We start from the raw sequence: 22,707 nt of genomic DNA on the forward strand, positions 1-22,707 counted from the left end.
CCATTTTAGTTTCAGGCTCTGCCTTTCGGCCTAGCTTCAGCACCCCGGAGTTTACAAAGCGGGTCGCCAGGATCAGGACACACTTAAGAGGCAGCATAATCATCGTGCCATGCCTGTACGACTTTCTCAGCATCAGAGCTAAGAAGACAACTCGGGGTAATCGCCACACTCAGAAACCTAGGTTGGATCCTGAACAACGCAGCCCGATACCCGGGAAAAATTCCTGGGAGTCACGTTAGATCCCAAAACAAGAATCTTGTTTTACCGGAAGAAGGGAAAGAGACACCAGGAACAGGGTTCGTCAACTATGGCGAGATCGAATATCCAAAAAAGACCACAATAAAGGTCCTAGAGACCCTGACAGCAGGCATACCCTGTGTAAAGTGGAACCAGGCTCACACAGGAAGTCTGCAAGGAAATCCGGTCAAATGGAACAGATGGCAGACCGCTCTGGACAAAAAGACTCAACCGTCCCCAGCCCTAAAATCATCTCAGTGGTGGTGAACCAGTCACAGGATCCATCAGCGTGGTGGGGTATCGGATCTCATCACCATATGGGACTATCGTCACGGACGCCAGCAGGGAAGGATGGGGGGCCCATCTGAAGGGTACCTTCAAGGACATGGCCTGGAAGCATCAGTTCACAGTCCTCAAACTAAAGAGAGCTATGAGCAGTTTGGGAGACTACAGAGAGCTACGAGCAGTTTGGGAGACACTAAAACGAAGCCGGTCGAGTCTACAGGGCCAACTTAGGAAAGCCAGGTCAAACATCGTAACTACAGTGTCTTTCCTATGCCACCAGGGGGAAAGCTTCAGGACCTGGCAGCCTGCATCTTCACCTGGGCAGAGAACAATGTTCGCTCCATATCAGCGATACACCTGCAGGGCCCCAGGAACAACAAAGCCAACTATTTGAACAGACAAGAAGTCCGAGCCACCGAGTGGGAAGTGAAAGAGAAGATATTCATGGACTTGTGCCATCGGTGGGGAACCCCTCAGCTAAACCTCTTCGCAACAAGGAAGAACACCAAGCTACAGAGATTCTTCTCCCTCAATTCAGCAGACCATCCAAAAGTGGTCAACACCTTGGATCGGAGATGGAGTGGGGGACTGCTATACGGTTTTCCACCTATTCCTATAATACCGAGAGGCCTCAGAAAGATCCCGGGAAAAGAGGGGTGATGCTATTGATACCTTTCGGGCCCAGGCGAAGTTGGTTCCACCTCCTGAAGAAGACGGCTCAGGAAGGACCGCTCCATCTACCAATGCCAGAGGATCTACTTTCCCAAGGCCCAGTTCTGCACTCAAATCTGGGGAACCTACAGTTGGCAGCATGGATCCTGAGAGAGTGATCCTAAAATCCAAAGGTCTCTCCGACCATGTGATCTCAACGATGCAGCCCAGCCACAAGCCGTTACGAGTGCAATCTATCGTAAATCTGGGAGAAGTTCTGCTCAGAAGGTGGTAGTATCCCCATAGATCCGTCTCGCCCAGATATCCCTCAAATCCTTGACTTCCCCAGGCAGGATTTAATAAAGGTCTGAGTCCAAGCACATGGGAAGTTCAGCGAGCAGCTTGGAGTACTTTAATTCACCTCTCATCCATGGATGGCTCGTTTTACAAAAGCCATACAGAGATTAAGACCCACGTTAAGAAAGACAGTGCTCTGGGGGACCTAAATCTGGTACTTAACGCTCTATGCAGACCCCCATACAAGCCAATATCAGAGATAAATGTCACAAGACTTACACAAAAAAACGTCCTTTTGGTAGCCATCACCTCAGCCAAGCGGCTGGGTAAAATCCAGGCCCTGTCAGTCCGAACTCCTACATTCAAATATTCGACGATTGCATAATACTAAAACTGAACCCAGGATTCCTCCCTAAGGTAGTATCTCCCCAGAATTTAAGCCAGGAGATAGTCCTACCCTCATTCTGCCCATCCACGGAAAACGAAGTAAGATTCTTTCACTCATTGGACGTCAGACAAGCGGCCACACGCTACTTAAAGGCCACTCAGGAGTGGCGACAGGACACAAAATAGTTTATCCAATATGAGGGTAGAATAAAGATAACGGCGCATCTACGCACACCCTAGCAGGGTGGATAAGTCAAATTATCTCCTCAGCATATGACGCCGAAGGATTACCTATACCAGGGAGCTTAGAGCTCATTCCACTAGGGCGATAGCAACGTCATGGAGAGAGAAGGCGGGAGCCTCAGTACAACAAATATACAGGGCCGCCACTTAGTCTGCACTAGACACTTTCTGTAGACACTATAAATTGGACACACTAGCAGCTAGCCAGACGACCTTCGGTCGTAAGGTGTTACAAGCAGTAGTCCCACCCTAAACGAATTCCTACTTTGGTATTCCCTATGGTGCTGTCAGGATAGGACGTCCTGGAAAATGGAGATTAGACCTACCGGTAATGTTATTTCCAGGAGTCTATCCTGACAGCACTGGTAGTTCCCTCCCGATGATTTGTATTCGTAATAATATGCTTGTACTAAATATAAATAAATAATGATTACATCCATACTGGTGTGGTACTTGAAAAATCACTGGAGTGTGAGAGTGGGAGGGGACCTTTTAACCTCTCGTGCATTTCCTCTCCCTATAAGGATGAAGGTGGAACAACCCCATGGTGCTGTCAGGATGGACTCCTGGAAATAACATTACCGGTAGGTCTAATCTCTGTTTTTTAATCTTGCCTCTCTCCATTATGGAGATTTTAGCAATCAAGTATTTGGCACCTAATGAGTTAATGTTAGTGAAGTAAAAGTGGTTGCTATTAGTACAGATGAGTGAATCAATCCACAGAGGATCACGCTTGCAATGAATTTTCTGAAATTCAGGACGTTATGTTTTGACATTTGATTCGCTTGGGACGGAATGGCTATGTGACGCCACATATCATCTAATTCTTGACGAGTTGCAGCATACCTTACACTAAAAATCTCACTCCAGTCTTTGACTGGAGTAAGATTTGTGATGGGACACACGGACCCACTCTTCTGATGTGCTGGATTCATTAAGACGAATGTGGCACTCCAGAGTCCGGTTGCCACAGTGACATTGCCTCCCTCTAAGGGGTGATGTCATGCCTGGAGGCAGGAGGGGGTCCCCATGCCAGGTAACACAGTGTACATGACAATTCCTGCTGCAGCCCAGAAAGGGGAGCTTCCTTATAAATTCTGGCCAGCAGGTGGGGTTAGTGAGACAGTAAGAAGTCAGGTAAGAGTGTAAACAAGAGAATTGTCATCGAAACGGGAGCAGTTGGAGCTCATGACAAGACAGTTGGAGTTGGTCTGTGGAGAGGGACGGGACAGGAGCAGAGACAAGGGGCTCTGGCGAACTAAAATTGCGTATAGCTGACCCCAGAGCAGAGCGCTGATAAAATGGGATGCCAGAGTCCTTGGCTGAGCAGGAGCTGTGCGCCCTGACAGCCGAATCTGGAGTGCAGGGGACTGCAAGTTCCTTGGCCACACTGAACACGTGAAGTCACGGCAGCATACCAAGAGCCCGGGGCTGAGAGTGAGCAGGACAATGTCCGTGATATAGGCTCACGCTTTCTGCCATAGAGGTTAGCAATCATCACGCAGGAGAGGGCCGCAGCTTAGCTACAAGCAGCAGGGACCAAAAAGAGAGCGCCGAAGGAAGGTCCCCAACCCCACCTGGCAGGGTGGATGCCCTGAATGCCTCCAGATGAGCAGGACTCAATCCGTCATCTGTATGTTGTACCCCAGATTGCATTTACGTTCAAGTAAAAGGTAAAGAAAACTGCACCTCTCTGTGTCCTTCACTTTTCCTCTGCACCCCAACGTTCACCACCATCTGAACAATCAAATATCTTTGCCCTGGGGCCCTGCTCTACCCGTGGGGAGCTGAACCATCTTTAGTGCGTCACCATCAGCCCCAGTGGACCAAAAGCATAGCGTCGGCCACCTATTGCTGAACACCACAGGTGGCGTCACGATTAAACACCACATAACTTTCCTCTATTTTTTTTACTGGACGCCCAGGGCCACGGATGGGGTCACTGCCACTGTGACATTTCCTTTAAAGAACCTAACGGCCCGGTACCCAGTAACCTAAGGCCCTGTGGGGTGCTCCAAATGCACCTTTTAATAAATCAGGCACGTCTGACTCCAGCACACCCTCTCACTAAGACTGGTGTGAACAACCCAGGCTTGATAAATCAGGGGCAACATATTCTAAACTCAGGCAAATCCCACAAGTTTTACACTATGAAAGGTGTCAGGACTGGAGTTTTCCATCTGTCTTTTTGGGATGCTCGTAGACTTCTTTATTTATTTTTTTGCATTTTCCAAGACAAGCCAGCCAACATGGTCTGTTGTGGTGGTGGTGGTGGGGAGAAAAGCTTTTATATTTCCAAGCTGTAAGCTGCCTTCACTGGTATGTGGTCACAACTTATTCCCCTCTCCTCAGAAGACATGCACATTTGATTAAGTGGGCAAATGGGCAAAATAACTGTTGGGCAAACAATGTCCAGCTAACAGCTATGGGATGTGCATGGCCACCTTTAGAATCTTTGTTGCTTTATTTGTAAATGTTTGTTACCCACTTTAATGTACAGTATATGATGAAGAATTAAATGTTATCTGTTACATCCGGTCCCCGTCCTGGCGCTGCGCCCAGGTCTGCCGCTGTTACACCTGGCCCCCATCCTGCCGCTGCATCCAGGCCTGCTGCTGCTCTCCGTTCTGGGCACTCACCTCGAGCCTCTCATGCTGCTGCTCAGCATTCTGTCCTCCCTCCTGCCGTCCTGTGAGGAGATCTGTAACTAAGGCTATTAGGGCACGCCCGCCTGCTCTCTTGCCTTCTTAAAGGGGCGGCGTGCATTATTAAAAAAATACAATCAACCAATGGCAGCACACTGGCTGCTATTCCTGGCCTCTCCTCCATAGGGAGAGCGCCGGAGCAAAGAGTATCTATCATTGCTACATCCGGTTCTCATGCTAACCTGTCTGCACTGCATCTGCAGTCTCTGTGCATTGTCTAATGCTCTCTGTTTCCACAGCATATCAGTATCCTGTGTTACCTGGTTATATCAGCAACCATCTGGGCCTAAGCCTTCCCATTCCACCTACAGCCATCCGAGTCCAAGGACTGTGTGAAGGTCAGTGGAACCGACTCCTTACCAACTAACCGGATCCAGGACCAAGCGCATTACGGACTCTGCTGTAACTTTTGTTATCCCTTTTGGTCCCGCTGGGACAGCTGCTACGTGTTCGAGGTCTAACTGGAGGTAGCACCTGTGTCCTCCGGGTATTCCTTTCTGGCCCTGCCTGAGGGGCTTTACTATGGGTGCCTGGGGCTCACTAGTCACGCCCCCTTTGGAGCCCCCCGGACCGTGGTCCGGATGTTCCACTTAAAAAATAAAAATGAATGTGAACTCTGCCTCCACTTCCTTTCGCTACAGATTGCTCCGGCCATGGAATCCGCTGGACCCCAGAGGCCTCCGACGTTGGAGATGTGCCAAGAGGTGACACGTTTAAGAGATCAACAGGATAAGATCACGACGTATCTACGTAACCTGTCCACCCGCATGGATTCTCTGCAGAACCCGGCTGCTCCTGATTCGCCTAGCAACACCCAGGTACCTGTTGTCATGACAAGCAAAAGCCCCTGCCTGGCAGCTCCTACCCGCTTCCATGGTGATCCCACTCAGTGTCGGGGTTTTCTCAATCAGTGTACCCTACACTTCGAAATATTGGGGCATATGTTTGCTTCTGACCGTGCCAAAGTGGGCTTCATTATGTCACATCTAGCAGGAGAGGCTCTCGCCTGGCTGAATCCGTTATGCGAGAGAGGAGACCCGCTGGTTAATTATCTTCAATCTTTCCTAGAAACATTTCGCAGGACCTTTGATGAACCTGGCCGGGTCACGTCAACCGCTTCTGCCCTGCTTTGCTTACGACAAGGAACCCTCACGGTGGCTCAGTATGCTGTTCAGTTCCGCACCCTCTCGTCTGAGTTATCTTGGAGCAATGAGGCCTTGCTGGCTACCTTCTGGGAGGGCCTATCTGGAAAAATTAAGGATGAGCTGGCAGGACGGGACAGGCCTACCATCTTGGATGACCTGATTTCCTTGGTGACCCGGATTGACCTGCGTTTTCAGGAGCGTTCCATGGAGATTAAGCGTGACAGGAGGTCCTACCACCTGGACTCTAATTCTTCCAAGATGTCTACCTCATCCTCTTCTCCTGAAGCTATGGAGGTAGATCGAGTAAGTCTGGCCAGCCACCGCCAGGAGGCGCGTCGCAAAAACGGAAGCTGTCTGTACTGTGGTAGTTCCGAACACCTGATCCGCTCCTGTCCAAAGAAGTCGGAAAACTCCTGTGCCTAGGCTCGGTAGGAGAGGCCACCCTAGGTAGAGAACTTCCTCTCCTTCGTTGCAGATCTCAGTCTCCGTGACCTGCGGAGCAATAACATTTTCTGGACTCTGTCTGTTGGACTCCGGAGCCGCCGGAAGCTTTATCTAGCAGACGCTTGTGGATCGCTACCACTTACCAGTTCAGGCTCTTCCCAACCCATTGCGGGTAACCGCTGTCGATGGCCAGCCTCTGACCGAACCCGTCCAGTTCCAGACTGAGCCAGTGGAACTCCGGGTAGGTCTTATGCATTCTGAAAGAATCCATTTTTATGTGTACCCTGGTTTGTCTCACCCCTTGCTTCTAGGTTTTCCTTGGTTTCAGAAACATGAACCAGTCCTTAATTGGAGAACAGGCGAAATTCTACGTTGGGGAGATTCCTGCTCGGACCGTTGTTTAACCCGGATTGAACCAGCTTCACCCCCGGTCCAACCTGCTACCCTGCCAGCATTACCATCCGCTTACTGGTCCTTCTCGGATGTCTTCGAGAAAAAGGAGACTGAAAAACTTCCTCCCCACAGGTCATATGACTAACCAATAGACCTTCTTCCTGGAACATCTCCTCCCCGTGGGAGAGTTTACCCTCTTTCCCAGGCAGAGACTCAGGCTATGTCGGACTACATCCAGGAGAACTTGGCCAGAGGGTTTATCTGAAAATCATCGTCACCGGCAGGAGCAGGCTTCTTCGTGAAGAAAAAGGACGGATCCCTGTGACCCTGTATCGACTACCGAGGACTGAACAAGATCACGGTAAAAAACAGGTACCTATTGCCTCTAATTTCAGAACTGTTTGACCATCTCCAAGGGGCCAGGATCTTCACCAAGCTGGATCTCAGAGGGGTTTACAATTTGATCCGAATCAGAGATGGAGACGAATGGAAAACAGCCTTCAACACCCGTGATGGCCACTATGAGTACCTGGTAATGCCGTTTGGTCTAAGCAATGCTCCCGCTGTTTTCCAAGAGTTCATCAATGACATTTTCAGGGATCTGCTTTACACCTGTGTTGTTTTCTACCTAGAGGACATTTTGATTTTTTCTACTGACTTGGGCTCGCATCGCAGACAAGTGCGCCTAGTCTTACAGAGGCTCAGGGGGAACAGACTGTACGCCAAGTTTGAAAAGTGCCTCTTTGAACAATCCTCTTTGCCTTTCCTCAGTTACATTGTTTCCTCCACAGGATTAAAAATGGATCCAGAGAAGTTATCGGCTGTACTCAAGTGGCCTCGTCCGTCTGGGTTGAAGACCATACAGTGATTCCTGGGCTTCGCCAACTACTACAGGCAATTCATTTCTAACTTCTCCACCCGAGTAGCGCCCATCTCAGCTCTAACCCGGAAAGGTACAAATCCAAAGGATTGACCTCCTGAGGCTGAGGCAGCCTTTGCTTCTCTCAAAAAGGCCTTTGCTGTCGCACCTGTTCTTCATCGTCCTAACGCCAATGAACAATTTTTTCTTGAGGTCGATGCCTCTTCAGTAGGTGTGGGAGCTGTACTAACCCAGAAATCGTCCTCCGGGCGAATGCATTCCTGTGGTTTTTTTTCCAAAGTATTTTCTTCCGCAGAGAGGAATTATTCTGCTGGAGATCGGGAATTGTTGCCTATCAAATTGGCTCTGCAGGAGTGGAGGCATCTTCTAGAAGGAGCTCTTCATCAGGTAGTCGTATACACCGATCACAAAAACCTTGCTTACCTCCAAACTGCACAAAGGCTGAATCCTCGTCAAGCCCTCTGGGCTTTGTTTTTTGCTAGTTTTAACTTTGTTCTTCATTTTCGCCCCGGTTGACAAAAATGTCAAAGCAGACACACTTTCCAGAGCCTTTCTACCTCCTGATCAAGAAGAAGAACCGCAGCACATCATTGAACCCTCAAGGTTAGTCGCGGTCGCTTCTACTGATCTTGCCCAGCTGCCTCCCGGGAAGACTTTCGTGTCAGCTTCTGAGCGTACTCGTGTCCTTCGGTGGGGGTCACTCGTCGAAGTTGGCTGGTCACGCCGGCCAGAGAAAGACTCTGCAACTCATCTCCTGGTACTACTGGTGGCCTGCCATGGCTAAGGACATTCTGGAGTACGTCACAGCCTGTCCCTCCTGTGCTCGTAACAAGCCAAGCTTCTACCCGCAGGTAGGCTTCAGCCTCTTCCAATTCCGTCTGCCACCTGGCAGCATATCGCGATGGACTTCATCACTGATCTCCCAATCTCATCTGGCTGTTCTGTGGTGTGGGTAGTGGTGGATCGCTTCTCTAAAATGGCTCACTTCGTTCTACTACCCGGTCTTCCAACTGCTCCTGAGTTGGCGGACCTGTTCATCTGGCACGTCTTCCATCTCCATGGTTTCCCTATCCACATCGTGTCCGACAGAGGAGTCCAGTTCACCTCTAGATTCTGGAGAGCAGTTTGCAAACTGGTAAGAATTGAACTGGATTTTTCCTCAGCGTACCATCCCCAGTCCAATGGACAAGTGGAGAGGACAAATCAAATCCTGGCTGGATTCCTACGTCACTTTGTCAACGCCCATCATGACGACTGGGTAGACTTACTGTCCTGGGCCGAATTTTCTTACAACAATCAAGTAAGTGAATCTTCCGGAAAGTCTCCCTTTCAGATTGTCTTCGGATTGCAACCCGGAATACCTCTTCCCATCTCCAGATCATCTGGCGTTCCAGCTGCCGATACTTTCTCCAAAGATTTTTCTAAGGTCTGGAGGGATACCAAAACTGCTCTGGAGAAAGCCTCCCAACATATGAAAAGGCATGCGGACAAGAGACATTTGGATGCACCTATCTTTTGTCCCGGAGACAAGGTATGGCTCTCTTCTAAGTACATCCGGTTAAAGATGCCATCCTACATATTGGGTCCCCGGTTCATTGGACCATTTGAGATCTTGAGACAGATCAATCCAGTCTCGTACAAGCTGAAGTTGCCCACTTCCCTACGTATGCCTAACTCCTTTCATGTTTCTCTCCTCAAACCAGTAGTTTTGAGTCCCTTCTTTAAGGATCCGGGTACCACTCCTGACCCTGTCTCGGAGGATGATGTTTTTGAGGTAAAACATATCCTGGCCGTAAAAAAGTAAGGGGTAAGACCTACTACCTGGTGGACTGGAAGGGTTTTGGTCCTGAGGAGAGATTTTGGGAGCCTAGGGAGAACATCCAGGCTCCTCTTCTCCTTAAACGGTTCTATGCAGGCTTGAAGAAGAGGGGGTGTAAAGAGGGGGATACTGTTACACCCAGTCCCCATCCTGGTGCTGCGCTCAGGTCTGCCACTGTTACACCTGGCCCCCGTCCTGGCACTGCATCCAGGCCTGCCGCTGCTCTCCGTTCTGGGCACTCACCTTGAGCCTCTCATGATGCTGCTCAGCATTCTGTCCTCCCTCCTGCCTCCTCCTCCTGCCATCCTGTGAGGAGATCTGTAACTAAGGCTATTAGGGCACGCCCGCCTGCTCTCTTGCCTTCTTAAAGGGGCGGCGTGCATTATTAAAAAAATGGAATCAACCAATGGCAGCACACTGGCTGCTATTTCTGGCCTCTCCTCCATAGGGAGAGCGCCGGAGCAAGAAGTATCTATCATTGCTATATCCGGTTCTCATGGTAACCTGTCTGCACTGCATCTGCAGTCTCTGTGCATTGTCTAATGCTCTCTTTCCACAGCATATCAGTATCCTGTGTTACCTGGTTATATCAGCAACCATCTGGGCCTAAGCCTTCCCGTTCCACCTACAGCCATCCGAGTCCAAGGACTGTGTGAAGGTCACTGGAACCGACTCCTTACCAACTAACCGGATGCAGGACCAAGCGCATTACGGACTCTGCTGTAACTTTTGCTATCCCTTTTGGTCCCGCTGGGACAGCTGCCACGTGTTTGGGGTCTAACTGGAGGTAGCACCTGTGTCCTCCGGGTATTCCATTCTGGCCCTGCCTGAGGGGCTTTACTACGGGTGCCCGGGGCTCACTAGTCACGCCCCCTTCAGAGCCCCCCGGACCGTGGTCCCGAGGTTCCACTTAAAAAATAAAAACGAATGTGAACTTCACATCTCTGCCTCCGCTTCCATTCGTTACATTATCACTGTTCAGAGAGCTGTTGGAGTGTCCATTGCAGTGTGCTAAAAACTGGACAGTTTTCTTGAATTGGAGTCCTTTTGCCACCTGTGGCATTTCTCTCCGATCTATTTCACTTTAACAATAATCTGGTTGTCACCATTCTGGAAAACATCTGATGAGAATGTTTTCTACAATATTTTGAGTCTTCACCTGTGAGCATTGTAAAAAGTTTTCCGACAATAATTTTTTGCTTCCATGATGCTCACATCAAGTAGATAAACATTAAGATAACCTCTTTGAAATTGTAATACTATTTCCCTGCCCTAACATACATACAGATATCTGGTATCTACTGACATCTTTCTAATAAAACATATTTACTATTAACTTACCATTTAATATTTCCTTTAATTGACGATACCAAATATCACAGTAATCTTCACTTAAGTTATGAAAATCGATAGCTTTATCTTTTAGCTTGTGTCCCTTTCTAATGCACACAAATATTGTGATGCCCAGCAAGGTGCCACCTTTCTCATGGCCAGCCAGTCTGCGTTTCTTCAATTTCACAGAAAAGATATCCTTCAATTCAATGGACTCTTCTTTAGGTTGGGGTTGAACTTTTGAGCTTCCTGTATAGGAGAAAGCATAAAAGAAATATTTGATAAAACAATTCTCTCAAGTATTGAAAATATGAATGGCCATATGAAAAAATGACAATTGTAAGAACAGATCTGATTTGGTCCTGTGGAGAAAGCAGCTAGCGTTCTCAAGTGACCATACATCTCAGCGCAGCAGGAGCCATGTAGTGACAACTTTGCGCCTGCTGCACTGAGACATCAGACGCCAAGGAAGAGTGATGGAGGAGGAAGAGATAGCAGGCGCTACCTCTTTCATCATTGCTTTCAAATGTATCAGCATCCAGGATTCTGATACAGTTGAACTTTCGATGACAGGCAGGGGGTCAGGTGCCGGAGCTGGCACCGGGTCCCCCGTCTCACAGGCCTCTTAGCTGCAGCATGGCCTGCTGCAATTGTAGGTACACAACTGGTCTGTCTACAGAACATTGTTCCAGAAGTTTTGTGTCTTGCTCATATGCAACTTTGCAAACTTTAGCTGTGCTGCCATGTTCTTTTTATAAATAAGAGGCTTTCTCCGGGTTACCCTTCCGAACTGTAATGTTTTCCACTTATAATTATTTTTTCTCGTTGTAAAATAATCATCTCCAAAGAGTTTGCAAACGACCTTATTAACTATTCTAGATTAATGAGCAGAAACACTTACAGTACTTTCTAAATTGATTGCTGAAGTCTCCTTGTTTTGGCATGTGTGAAAGGGGTTGTCCACCAGTTCTCACTCTGAATATTTGCCCCTGTGAAAATTAAAGCACCTATACTCATCTACCGAGCCGGCAATGTTCCAGGGGTGTTGGCACTCATGCTCACAGGACTCACGCTACGTTGTGCCACGTGAGCCCTGCACTCAATCACCACTGCCGTAATTTCCCCCGCCTTCGGATTTATCAGTAACTCAAGAGAAAGTGAGTGGCCTCTATATTACTAGTAAGTCCGAAGGTGGATACAATGACGCCGGCGGTGATGGGGTGCAGGGCTCTCTTTTTCACAACAAGTTCACATGAGCCCAGGGAATGAGAGTGCCGACACCACTGGAACAGCACCAGCATGAGAGGTGAGTATACTGCAGGTGTTTTTATTTTGCCCTGGAGCAAAAATTCAGTTTGAGAAGGGGCTGTCCTTGTTGTGGACAACAGCTGTAACATACGCCCGAATGCTCCAAAACAGCAAACCGCCCAAACTTCTGCTTTTATAGAGGTGGTCACACTTGTCTCAGAATATCTCTAAAAATGTGCTGGCATTAGCATATATAATTCTCATTGGCTAAACGTAATACTGTCTACACCCAGCAGAAAAGTTTATATGCACCTTTTACACTTTAGTTTCGTTTTTTTCCCATGTTTTCTTCAAGTCCGTTAGGCAAAGACATTCCTAAAATTCCTTATCTCAAAAAAAGCACACAGACTCAAACTCCGTTCCGGAAAGAAGGAAATGCATGTAGATTATCTGAAATGGAGTCAGGATAGATAAATATAAATCCTGCTCTCACACTGCATGAGTGTTGCCAGCAGTGGGGAGCTACAGGTCATCGAGGGAACCATGAATACCAACATGTACTGTGACATACTGGAACAGAGCGTGATTCCCTCCCTTTGGAAACTGGGATGCAGGACACTATGCCAACATGATAACGACCCCAAACACACCTCCAAACGACCACTGCCTTGCCAAAGAAGCTGAGGGTAAAGATGCTGGACTAGCCAAGCATGTCTCCAGACCTACGACGTAATAGCTATCGGAGGGGCATCCTCAAAGGGAAGGTGGAGGAGCACAAAGTCTCTAACATCCGCCAGCTCTGTGATATTGTCATGGAGGAGTGGAAAAGGATTCCAGTGGTAATCTGTGAAGCTCTAGTGAACTCCATGCCCAAGAGAATTAAGGCAGAGCTTGAAAATAATGGCGGCCACAAAAAAAATTGACACTTTGGGCACAATTTGGCAGTTTTCACTTAGGGGTGTACTCACTTTTGCTGCAAGTGGTTTAGACATTAATGGATGTGTACCGAGATATTTTGCGGTGATCCAATTTACACTGTAATACAAGCCGTACACTGACTACTTTACATTTTAACAAAGTGTCAGATCTCCAGGGTTGGCCCATGAAAAGATATAATAATATATTTTCAAAAATGTGAGGTGTGTACTCATTTTTTGATCTATTGTATATCTAAAATTCACATTGAGACAAACTTAGTTTCTTTCATTGCGTGACTAGTGTTGAGCGATACCATCCGATATTCAGAAATATCGGATCGGATTGGATCGGCCCGATACATAAAAAGTATCGGGTATCGTCGATTCCGATACCGGAAGTCCCATTCAAGTCAATGGGACAGAAATATCGGAATTAAAAAACTCCTTTCTTGCCTTGTACATCCTGTTCGGGAGGGAGGAAGAGTGTGGGCGGTGCGTGGGCGAACACTGTGCGAGTCTGTGTGGGCCTCTCGGGGGTCTGTGCCGGCTGCCGGTGGTCTATACGGGCCTCTCGGTGGTCTATGCCGACTGTCGGGGGCCTGTGCCAGCTGCCGGTGGTCTGTACGGGCCTCTCGGGGGTCTGTACAGGCCTGTCGGTGGTCTGCGCCGGCTGCCGGTGGTCTGTACGGGCCTCTCGGGGGCCTGTGCCAGCTGTCGATGGTCTGTGCCGTCTGCCGGGGGCCTGTGCCGGCTGCCGGTGGTCTGTGCGGGCCTGCCGGGGGTCTTGTGTGTGTGCAGGCATCGTCCGATGGGACTACAAGTCCCATCGGGCGATGCCTGCTACAATGACAGTGATTGACACATTAGCCAATGATGGGACAGTAGTAGTCCCATCATCCGGCTAATGTGTTCAATGTAAAAAAAAAAAAAAAATACTACATACATACTACATTCATACAACATACATACTACATACTACATACATGCTACATATATACTACATTCATACAACATACATACTACATATATACTACATTCATACAGCATACATACATACTACATACATGCTACATATATACTACATTCATACAACATACTACATACTACATACATGCTACATATATACTACATTCATACAACATACATACATACTATATACTACATACATGCTACATATATACTACATTCATGCAACATACATGCATACTACATACTACATACATGCTTCATATATACTACATTCATACAACATACATACATAGTACATACATAGTACATACATACATACAACATAATACAGACATACAACATACATACATACATACTACATACTGCATACAATACATTCATACAATACATACATATAGACATACAGTACATATAACATAGAGTACATACTCATCGTCACTTGTCACTTTGATCCCCGCAGCCAGTGTCATCTGTGGAAAAATGTGAAAATAACAAACAAACAATATACTCCATGATCCGCAGAAATCCACGCGTGTCCCACGCCGATCTCCCGTGGAGAACAGCAGCATCAGCTGTTGCTACCGCTCTCTACGGGGCTCCAGGAATCCAGTGACGGAAGATATGTATCCTTCCGCACTGTATTCCTCCGCCACTGTAAAAAAAAATAGTCCCTGGTCTCACTTTATGTCAAAAGCTGAGTGGGAACTTTCTCACACAGCAATGCCAAAAGTGAGACTAGGGACTATTTTTTTACAGTGGCGGAGGAATACAGTGCGGAAGGATACCTACCTCCCGTCATTGGATTATTGAAGCCCCTAGAGAGCGGTCGCATCAAATGATGCTGCTGTTCTCCACGGGAGATCGGCGTGGGATCCTCGTGGATTTCTGCGGATCAGGGAGTATATGGCTTGTTTGTTATTTTCATATTTTTTCATAGATGACACTGGCTTCGGGGATCAAAGTGACAAGTGATGGCGAGTATGTTCTCTATGTTATATGCACTGTATGTATATATTATATGAATGTATTGTATGCAGTATGTATGTAGTATGTATGCAGTATGTAGTATGTATGTATGTAGTATGTCTGTAGCATGTTGTATGTATGTAGTATGTACTATGTATGTATGTTGTATGAATGTAGTATATATGTAGCATGTATGTAGTATGTATGTACTGTATGTTGTATGAATGTAGTATGCATGTAGTATGTATGTAGTATGTATGTACTGTATGTTGTATGAATGTAGTATGTATGTACTGTAGTATGTATGTTGTATGAATGTAGTATATATTGTAGCATGTATGTATGTTGTATGAATGTAGCATATATGTAGTATGTATGTAGTATGTATGTGTGTTGTATGAATGTAGTATATATGTAGCATGTATGTAGTATGTATGTTGTATGAATGTAGTATATATGTAGCATGTATGTAGTATGTATATATGTTGTATGAATGTAGTATATATAGCATGTATGTAGTATGTATGTATGTTGTATGAATGTAGTATATATGTAGCATGTATGTAGTATGTATGTATGTATGTTGTATGAATGTAGTATATATGTAGTATGCATGTAGTATGTATGTATGTTGTATGAATGTAGTATTTATGTAGCATGTATGTAGTATGTAGTATGTATATATGTTGTATGAATGTAGTATATATGTAGCATGTATGTAGTATGTAGTATGTATATATGTTGTATGAATGTAGTATATATGTAGCATGTATGTAGTATGCATGCATGTTGTATGAATGTAGCATATATGTAGCATGTATGTAGCATATATGTATGTTGTATGAATGTAGTATATATGAAGTATGTATGTAGTATGTATGTATGTTGTATGAAGGTAGTATATATGTAGTATGTACGTAGTATTTTTTTTTTTTACATTCAACACATTAGATGGATGATGGGACTACTACTGCATGTAGTGCATGTGAGTGCCTTTGTGTGTATATGTGTGAGTGTTCATGTATGTATTAAAGGTAACCGGTCACTTCATTTCAGGCACACATTTAAGACGCACACAATATTTAGCAATATTTTTGTTGTTAAAAAGTGCGTCATATAGTCTAGAAAATACAGCTAGCTACAGTCACGCTTTATCTAACAAATGCACCTTATTCCCTAACATCTTATGAAGGACTATGTCCGCCATAAGTCGTCTCCCCACCATTCACGCGAATATGAAAGGCCGAACCCCATCTTTAATCAGCAGATGATGGCTGTGTTATTCAGCCATCATATGCCTCTAACAGCAGCGGGTGGAGCGAAGATCCACCCACCGCTGTTAACCTGTTAAATACCGCAGTCAATCTGTGACAGCTGCATTTAATGCTTGCCGGCAGGGGGAGGAACCATTCTATCCCCTCATCCGCGCACCCATGACCTGATCGCTGAGAATCCCTGTGTCTGTCACCACTGTAGTCCTGTGAATGTTGCCTGTGGCTGCTGTTTGTAGGAGACTACGATTTCTGCTATATATAGCAATGCTGTATGTAGGACAAGCAATCAGATGATGGCAGGTTCAAGTCCCCTAAGGGGACTAACAAATGCAGTGAAAAGTTAAAAATGCTTTAAAAAATATGAAAAAAATAAAAGTTCAAATCATCGGTTTCCCCCATTAAAAATTTAGAAATATAAAAAATACACATATGTGATATTGCTGCATTCGTAAAAGTCAGATCTATCAAAATATAACATAAATTAGTCCGATAGGTAAACGGGCCAACTAGAAAAAAAAATAAAATTCCAGAACTACAGTCTTTCCGCCATTGCAACAAAAGAAAAAAATATATAATAACAGGTGATTAAAACATTGTATATATCCCAAAATAGTATAAATATAAACATCGGTTCAGGTGCAAAAAACAAGATCTCACACAGCCCCATTCCTGAAAATTTAAAATGTTATGCCTCTGGGGAAGGAAAAACCGGAAGTGCAAAAACAAAAAAAATTGCTCGGTCTTTAAGTAGTTAAAAGGGTTTTACCGTAATGTGTGATAATAACACATGAAGCTTTCCTACCTCCGACCCCTCCTGTTCTGGCTCTTCACCGCTGCCTCTGATCTTTAGTCACTGGCTTCAGGGATGATATCATGACTGCAGTTCTGGAGCCAATCACTTGGCTCAGTTGCCCATGCCGGTAGAGCTTCTAAGCTCAGTGATTGGCTGCAGCAATTATGTCTCCTGTAGTTGAGCCATCACTGCTGCAACCTGTCAAAATAGACCGCAGGAAGTGCTAAAGATCCAGAGCTGGAGCAGCAGGGAGAAAGTGAAGCTCTGTGTTTTTTTCTACCAATAGTAACCTCTTATACAGTTAAAAAAAAACCTTCCTGTAAAGACAGATAATGATTTATTACCTACCAGCCTTTGTCTCCTTCATCACTCGCCAGCTCTTATACACATTTGGCTGATTTCACCTCTTCATTGGAAGCCCTATTAGGAGCCTCCATCACAGATCTTATCATATAGGACGAGCGCTCAGCCAACAGCTATTTGGCCGCTGTTCACATGACGTAAGCCAAGGTTATATACAGCAATATGCAGCAGGACACGAGATCCAGGGAAATATCCGATCGCCAGCAATGGAGTCAGGAAGGAATTTTTTTTCCCCCTGAAGCAGAACTCTATGGGGGGTTTTCTTTGCCTTCCTCTGGATCTTTAGGTCCCAGGGGCTCTCAGGTGGTCCCCAATGACTGCAGCTCGTTCTGTGGCCTCCATCGGGGCCAATCTGAGAGTCACTGTGACCATAGTTTCATTTCTTAAAGTGCCAGTAATATTATCATTACAATGTTGCTTATTGCTATTCCATTTAAAAAAAAATATTCTAGATAAATATATTGTGTTGACAACGACAAAGCAAAGTCCAGCAATAACGTGAGCAATCCAGGATGCTGTTAAAAAATTTTTTCTTTTTATTCATAAATCCATTAAAATGCAATGGTCCAAGCAGTTCAAAACAGCAATAACGCAGGAAAGTCGTGCAGATAGGACTACGCGTTTCAGCGGTAGAACCCGCCTTCTTCACGGTCCAGAATCAGGGGGTTCTACCGCTGAAATGCGTTGTCCTATCTGCACGACTTTCCTGCGTTATTGCTGTTTTGAACTGCTTGGACCATTGCATTTTAATGGATTTATGAATAAAAAGAAAAAAAATTTTAACAGCATCCTGGATTGCTCACGTTATTGCTGGACTTTGCTTTGTCGTTGTTCACATTTGTATGGATGGACTCCTACATCCAGATCGGGGCACAACGGAGTTAACCAGGTCAGCTGAGGTTCCAGGTGGTTCACAGGAGTGAGCTGGTCTACATTGTTGGAAATATATTGTGTTATGTGGTTTTTTCCTGGATTTCACCTTACACTGTGACAATGATGGGAGTGATTACTACTATCCTGAATATTCCACAACTAGATCTGGAAGTATAGGGGGCTCCATACACAGGGAGCAGATGTCATAATGTCAGCTCCGGTACCCAAAATACATTACAATTGTTTTAGGGCTCAGTCTGTGTTGGGAGCATTAGCACTGTATACAGTACGTCCTACACAACATACTACAGAGAGAACACTGAAGACCGGGACACAGAGACGCAGAATACAGAAAACACAGGGTCTTGTGTAAAAGTAAAAAACAGAGAAAAGATGTTCAACAAGTAGCCGGGGGGCTCCAGGACCAAACCAGGATGGAGGCTTCAGTCATTAGTGGCCACTGTTCCCATGCAATGGCCACATTTACCAACCATTCTGCAGTCACTTGTTTCCCTTTGTCCAACACCTCCGTCAGTCCTTTCAGTTATTAGGTCACTACTGGAATTCTTTCCTGACTACACACAGAAACGTGGGTACAACCCATGTATGCCGCCATCACCGGACACAACCAGAGTCCTGTTCCAGACCAGCAGTCTTTACAATTCAAGTCTAAGTGGGTTTATACAAGGGTCTGTCTTTATAAGAAAACCGTGCTGTAACTTGGCACATCAGTAACACAGTAACACCAGATTAATATTCTTCGGGTACAGAGATGACATGCAGCGAACCTTCTCAGAAACGAGAATCGGACTCGGACATTCCCTAAGCAATAATCACAAACTAAAATGTTTCTATACTAATGCACAAAGCAAGGGCAACAAACAAGGAGAATTGGAACTACTAACACAGGAAAAGAAATATGATGTCATTGGAATCACTGAAACTTGGTGGGATGATACACATGATTGGAATACAAGGCTAGAAGGATACAACTTATTTGCAAGAAACAGACTTGATAAACGAGGAGGAGGTGTCGCATTGTATGTTAGAAACGCGTATATCTGCACAGAGATTGAAGCTTCAGAGACTGGGAGTTCTGTGGAAACTGTTTGGGTAAGAATACAAGGACAGAACAATGGAAAGGACACCATTGTAGGCATTTACTACAGGCCGCCTGTGCAAGCTGAAGATATGGATGGACTCTTTATGCATCAAATGGCCAAGTTCTCCAAAAAATATGACATAGTTGTCATGGGAGATTTCAACTATCCAGACATTTGTTGGGAATCTCTCTCAGGCAAAACTAACAGGTCAAGGAAATTCTTATCCTCTCTTGCTGACAACTTTATCTTCCAAAAGGTAGGGGAGAAAACAAGGGGAACTGCTACCTTGGATCTAATCCTTATAAACAGGGAGGAAATGGTTGAGGAGGTAAAAGTGGCTGGGACCCTAGGAGGTAGCGACCATGCTATTTTAGAATTTTGGATAACTAGAGGAGGAAGACCTGTGAAGACTCAGATGTCAAGGTTAGATTTCAGAAAGGCAGATTTTAAGGGATTCAGAAAGAGAATTGGAGGGATCCAATGGCTGGATATCCTTAAAGACAAAAATGTCCAGGAAGGATGGGAAATCTTGAAAAATTAAATTCTCAAAGCACAAATGTTAACAATTCCGAAAAGAGGGAAGAATAGGAAGCATTTAAGGAAACCTGGATGGATGAACACAGAACTTAAGCACATGCTAAAATGGAAGAAAAAAATGTTTATAAAATGGAAAGAGGGAGGCATATCTAAAGAAGAATATAATGCTGTCTGCAGAACCTGCAGGGCACAAATCAGATTAACTAAAGCTGACAATGAATTGAGGCTTAAGAATCCAGGATATCTATAAACAGAAAGATAGTGAGGAAACACTTAGCTAACCTAAATGAATTCAAGTCTCCAGGTCCAGATGAATTACACCCCAGAGTACTGAAGGAGATAGCAGAAGAAATTTTTGAACCCCTCTCCATAATCTTTGAAAATTCTTGGAGAACAGGAGAAGTCCAAGAAGACTGGAGAAGAGCAAATGTTGTTCCTATCTTCAAAAAGGGGAAGAAGGTGGACCCAGGCAACTATAGGCCGGTGAGTCTGACTTCTATACCAGGAAAGATCTTTGAACAAATTATTAAACAACATGTATGTCAGTACCTGGATAAGAATGAAGTGATTAAACAGAGTCAGCATGGGTTTGTAACTAATAAGTCATGTCAGACTAACTTAATTTCCTTCTATGACGGAATCACTGATTGGGTGGATCAAGGAAATGCTGTAGATATAGTATATCTTGACTTCAGCAAAGCATTTGACAAAGTATCTCATACAATCCTTATTGAAAAAATGACTAAGTATGGAATGGACAAGGCAACTGTTAGGTGGATTCATAACTGGCTTAGTGATCGGACCCAAAGAGTGGTCGTAAATGGCTGCACATCCAGTTGGAAGAATGTCTCAAGTGGGGTACCACAGGGCTCTGTCCTGGGCCCTGTATTGTTCAACATCTTTATCAACGATTTAGATGAAGGAATTGAGGGTAAACTGATTAAATTTGCTGATGACACAAAGCTAGGAGGAATAGCTAATACTAGAGAAGAGAGAGAGAGGATTCAAAAAGATATAAATAAACTGGAGAAGTGGGCAGCAACTAACAGAATGGTTTTTAATAGGGAAAAATGCAAAGTACTACATCTGGGCAATAAAAATTAAAAAAGCATATACATAATGGGAGGAATAGGGCTAAGCAACAGCACATGTGAAAAAGACTTGGGTATACTAATAGATCACAGACTGAATATGAGTCAACAGTGTGATGCAGCAGCAAAAAAGGCAAATGCAATTCTAGGATGTTTTAACAGAAGCATACAGTCTAGATCACGTGAAGTCATTATTTCCCTCTACTCCTCTTTGGTCAGACCTCATCTGGAATATTGTGTCCAGTTTTGGGCACCACATTTTAAAAAAGACATCAACAAACTGCAGCAAGTTCAGAAAAGAGCGACCAGAATGGTGACCGGTCTGCAAACCCTGTCTTATGAGGAAAGGTTGCAGGATTTGGGAATGTTTAGTTTGCAAAAGTGAAGACTGAGAGGAGACTTAATAGCTGTCTACAAATATCTAAAGGGCTGTCACATTGTAGAAGGATCAACTTTATTCTCATTTGCACAAGGAAAGACTAGAAGCAATGAGATGAAACTGAATGGGAGGAGACACAGATTAGATATTAGAAAAAACTTTTTGACAGTTAGAGTGATCAATGAGTGGAACAGGCTGCCACGAGAAGTGGTGAGTTCTCCTTCAATGGAAGTCTTCAAACGGAGGCTGGACAGACATCTGACTGGGATGATTTAGCGAATCCTGCTTTGAGCAGGTGGTTGGACCAGATGGCCCAGGAGGTCCCTTCCAACTCTACGATTCTAAGTACTCACACAATTGGAGGGAGAAATTGCTAGCCCTTGCTGCACCACGATGTATGTCCAGTGGTGGCCACTCTTAAACCCCCCGTCTCACATAGCGAGCTCGCTAGTGAGATCGCTAAAGCGTCACCGATTTTGTGATGCAACAGCGATCTCGCCTGCTATCTCGCTACATGTGACAAGTAGCGACAACTGGCCCCCCTCGCTGGATATTGCTGATCGTGCTTGAATGTCCTGGGCCATTTTTTCATTGTCTGTGTGTGGTAATAGCAGGTACGCAGGATGCAGTGACGAGACGCGAGACAGATAAAACTTTAAAAGGTAACATTTATAGATAAATGCCATTAGGGCTATTTTAAACAACCAACAGAGTAACAGTAGTTGTCCTCGCAGGGAGCAAATACACATAAACAAGGCTTGGGAGGACACAACTACTCCGGCAAAGACCGGTCACTATAGGGCCGCGGAATGGCCGACTACGGGTCCTTAGTTACTACAGTAAGTGTCACATCCGTCCTGACGTCCCTCGGCGTCCTGTTCAACGGTGTGTCGGCGTCGCAGACACTGGGCCCAGCCGCTGAGGATCTAGCGTAGTCTTCGGGCGTTCCGACGTCCGGGCGAAGCAGGGGATCAACAGGCCCGCGGAGAGCTCTTTGGCGGGATGTCCCCCAGCGGAGGCAGCGGCATACCGCCTGGGGGTGGGAGAGTGAAGGTCGCAACTCCCTGACAGGGACTGGCAGCGGCGGTGATAAGTAGCGGTTGATAGGCCACAGGCGCAGTCTGCGGCCGCACTGGAGGATCCGCGGCAGGCGCAGGCCCAGCCCCTACCACGGACTGGAGCAGGGCAGTGGCAGCTGCGGGCGGCAAAGGAGGAGTCAACGCCGTTGTCAGGAGGGAAGCCGCAGTGGCTGCGGACAGCAGCGAGGAGGCCGCAGCCGCAAGCTGGAGTGAGGCGGTGTCGGCCGCAGATGGCTGCGAGTAGGCCGCAGCCAAGAGCTGGAGTGAGGCAGCAGTCTTCTTTTGTCAGTAAGCTCA

General features: G+C 45.8%; 1 protein-coding gene across 2 annotated transcripts in view; it reads right to left on the reverse strand.

The window, feature by feature from the left end:
* Nucleotides 1-22,707, reverse strand: part of CERKL (CERK like autophagy regulator) — a 285,626-nt gene that overhangs the window by 143,014 nt on the left and 119,905 nt on the right. The window contains exon 2 of one of the 2 annotated variants that reach the window (XM_073577490.1): nt 10,828-11,067. The exons of the other annotated variant lie outside the window; for it this stretch is intronic. Within the exon in view, the coding sequence (XP_073433591.1) occupies nt 10,828-11,067 (240 nt within the window). The remainder of the gene's footprint in view (nt 1-10,827; nt 11,068-22,707) is intronic. 2 annotated transcript variants of the gene reach the window in all.

The sequence above is a fragment of the Dendrobates tinctorius genome, unplaced genomic scaffold, assembly GCF_039654945.1.
Source record: "Dendrobates tinctorius isolate UK_male_01 unplaced genomic scaffold, ASM3965494v1 ptg000056l, whole genome shotgun sequence".
NCBI classification, from domain to species: Eukaryota; Metazoa; Chordata; class Amphibia; order Anura; family Dendrobatidae; genus Dendrobates; species Dendrobates tinctorius.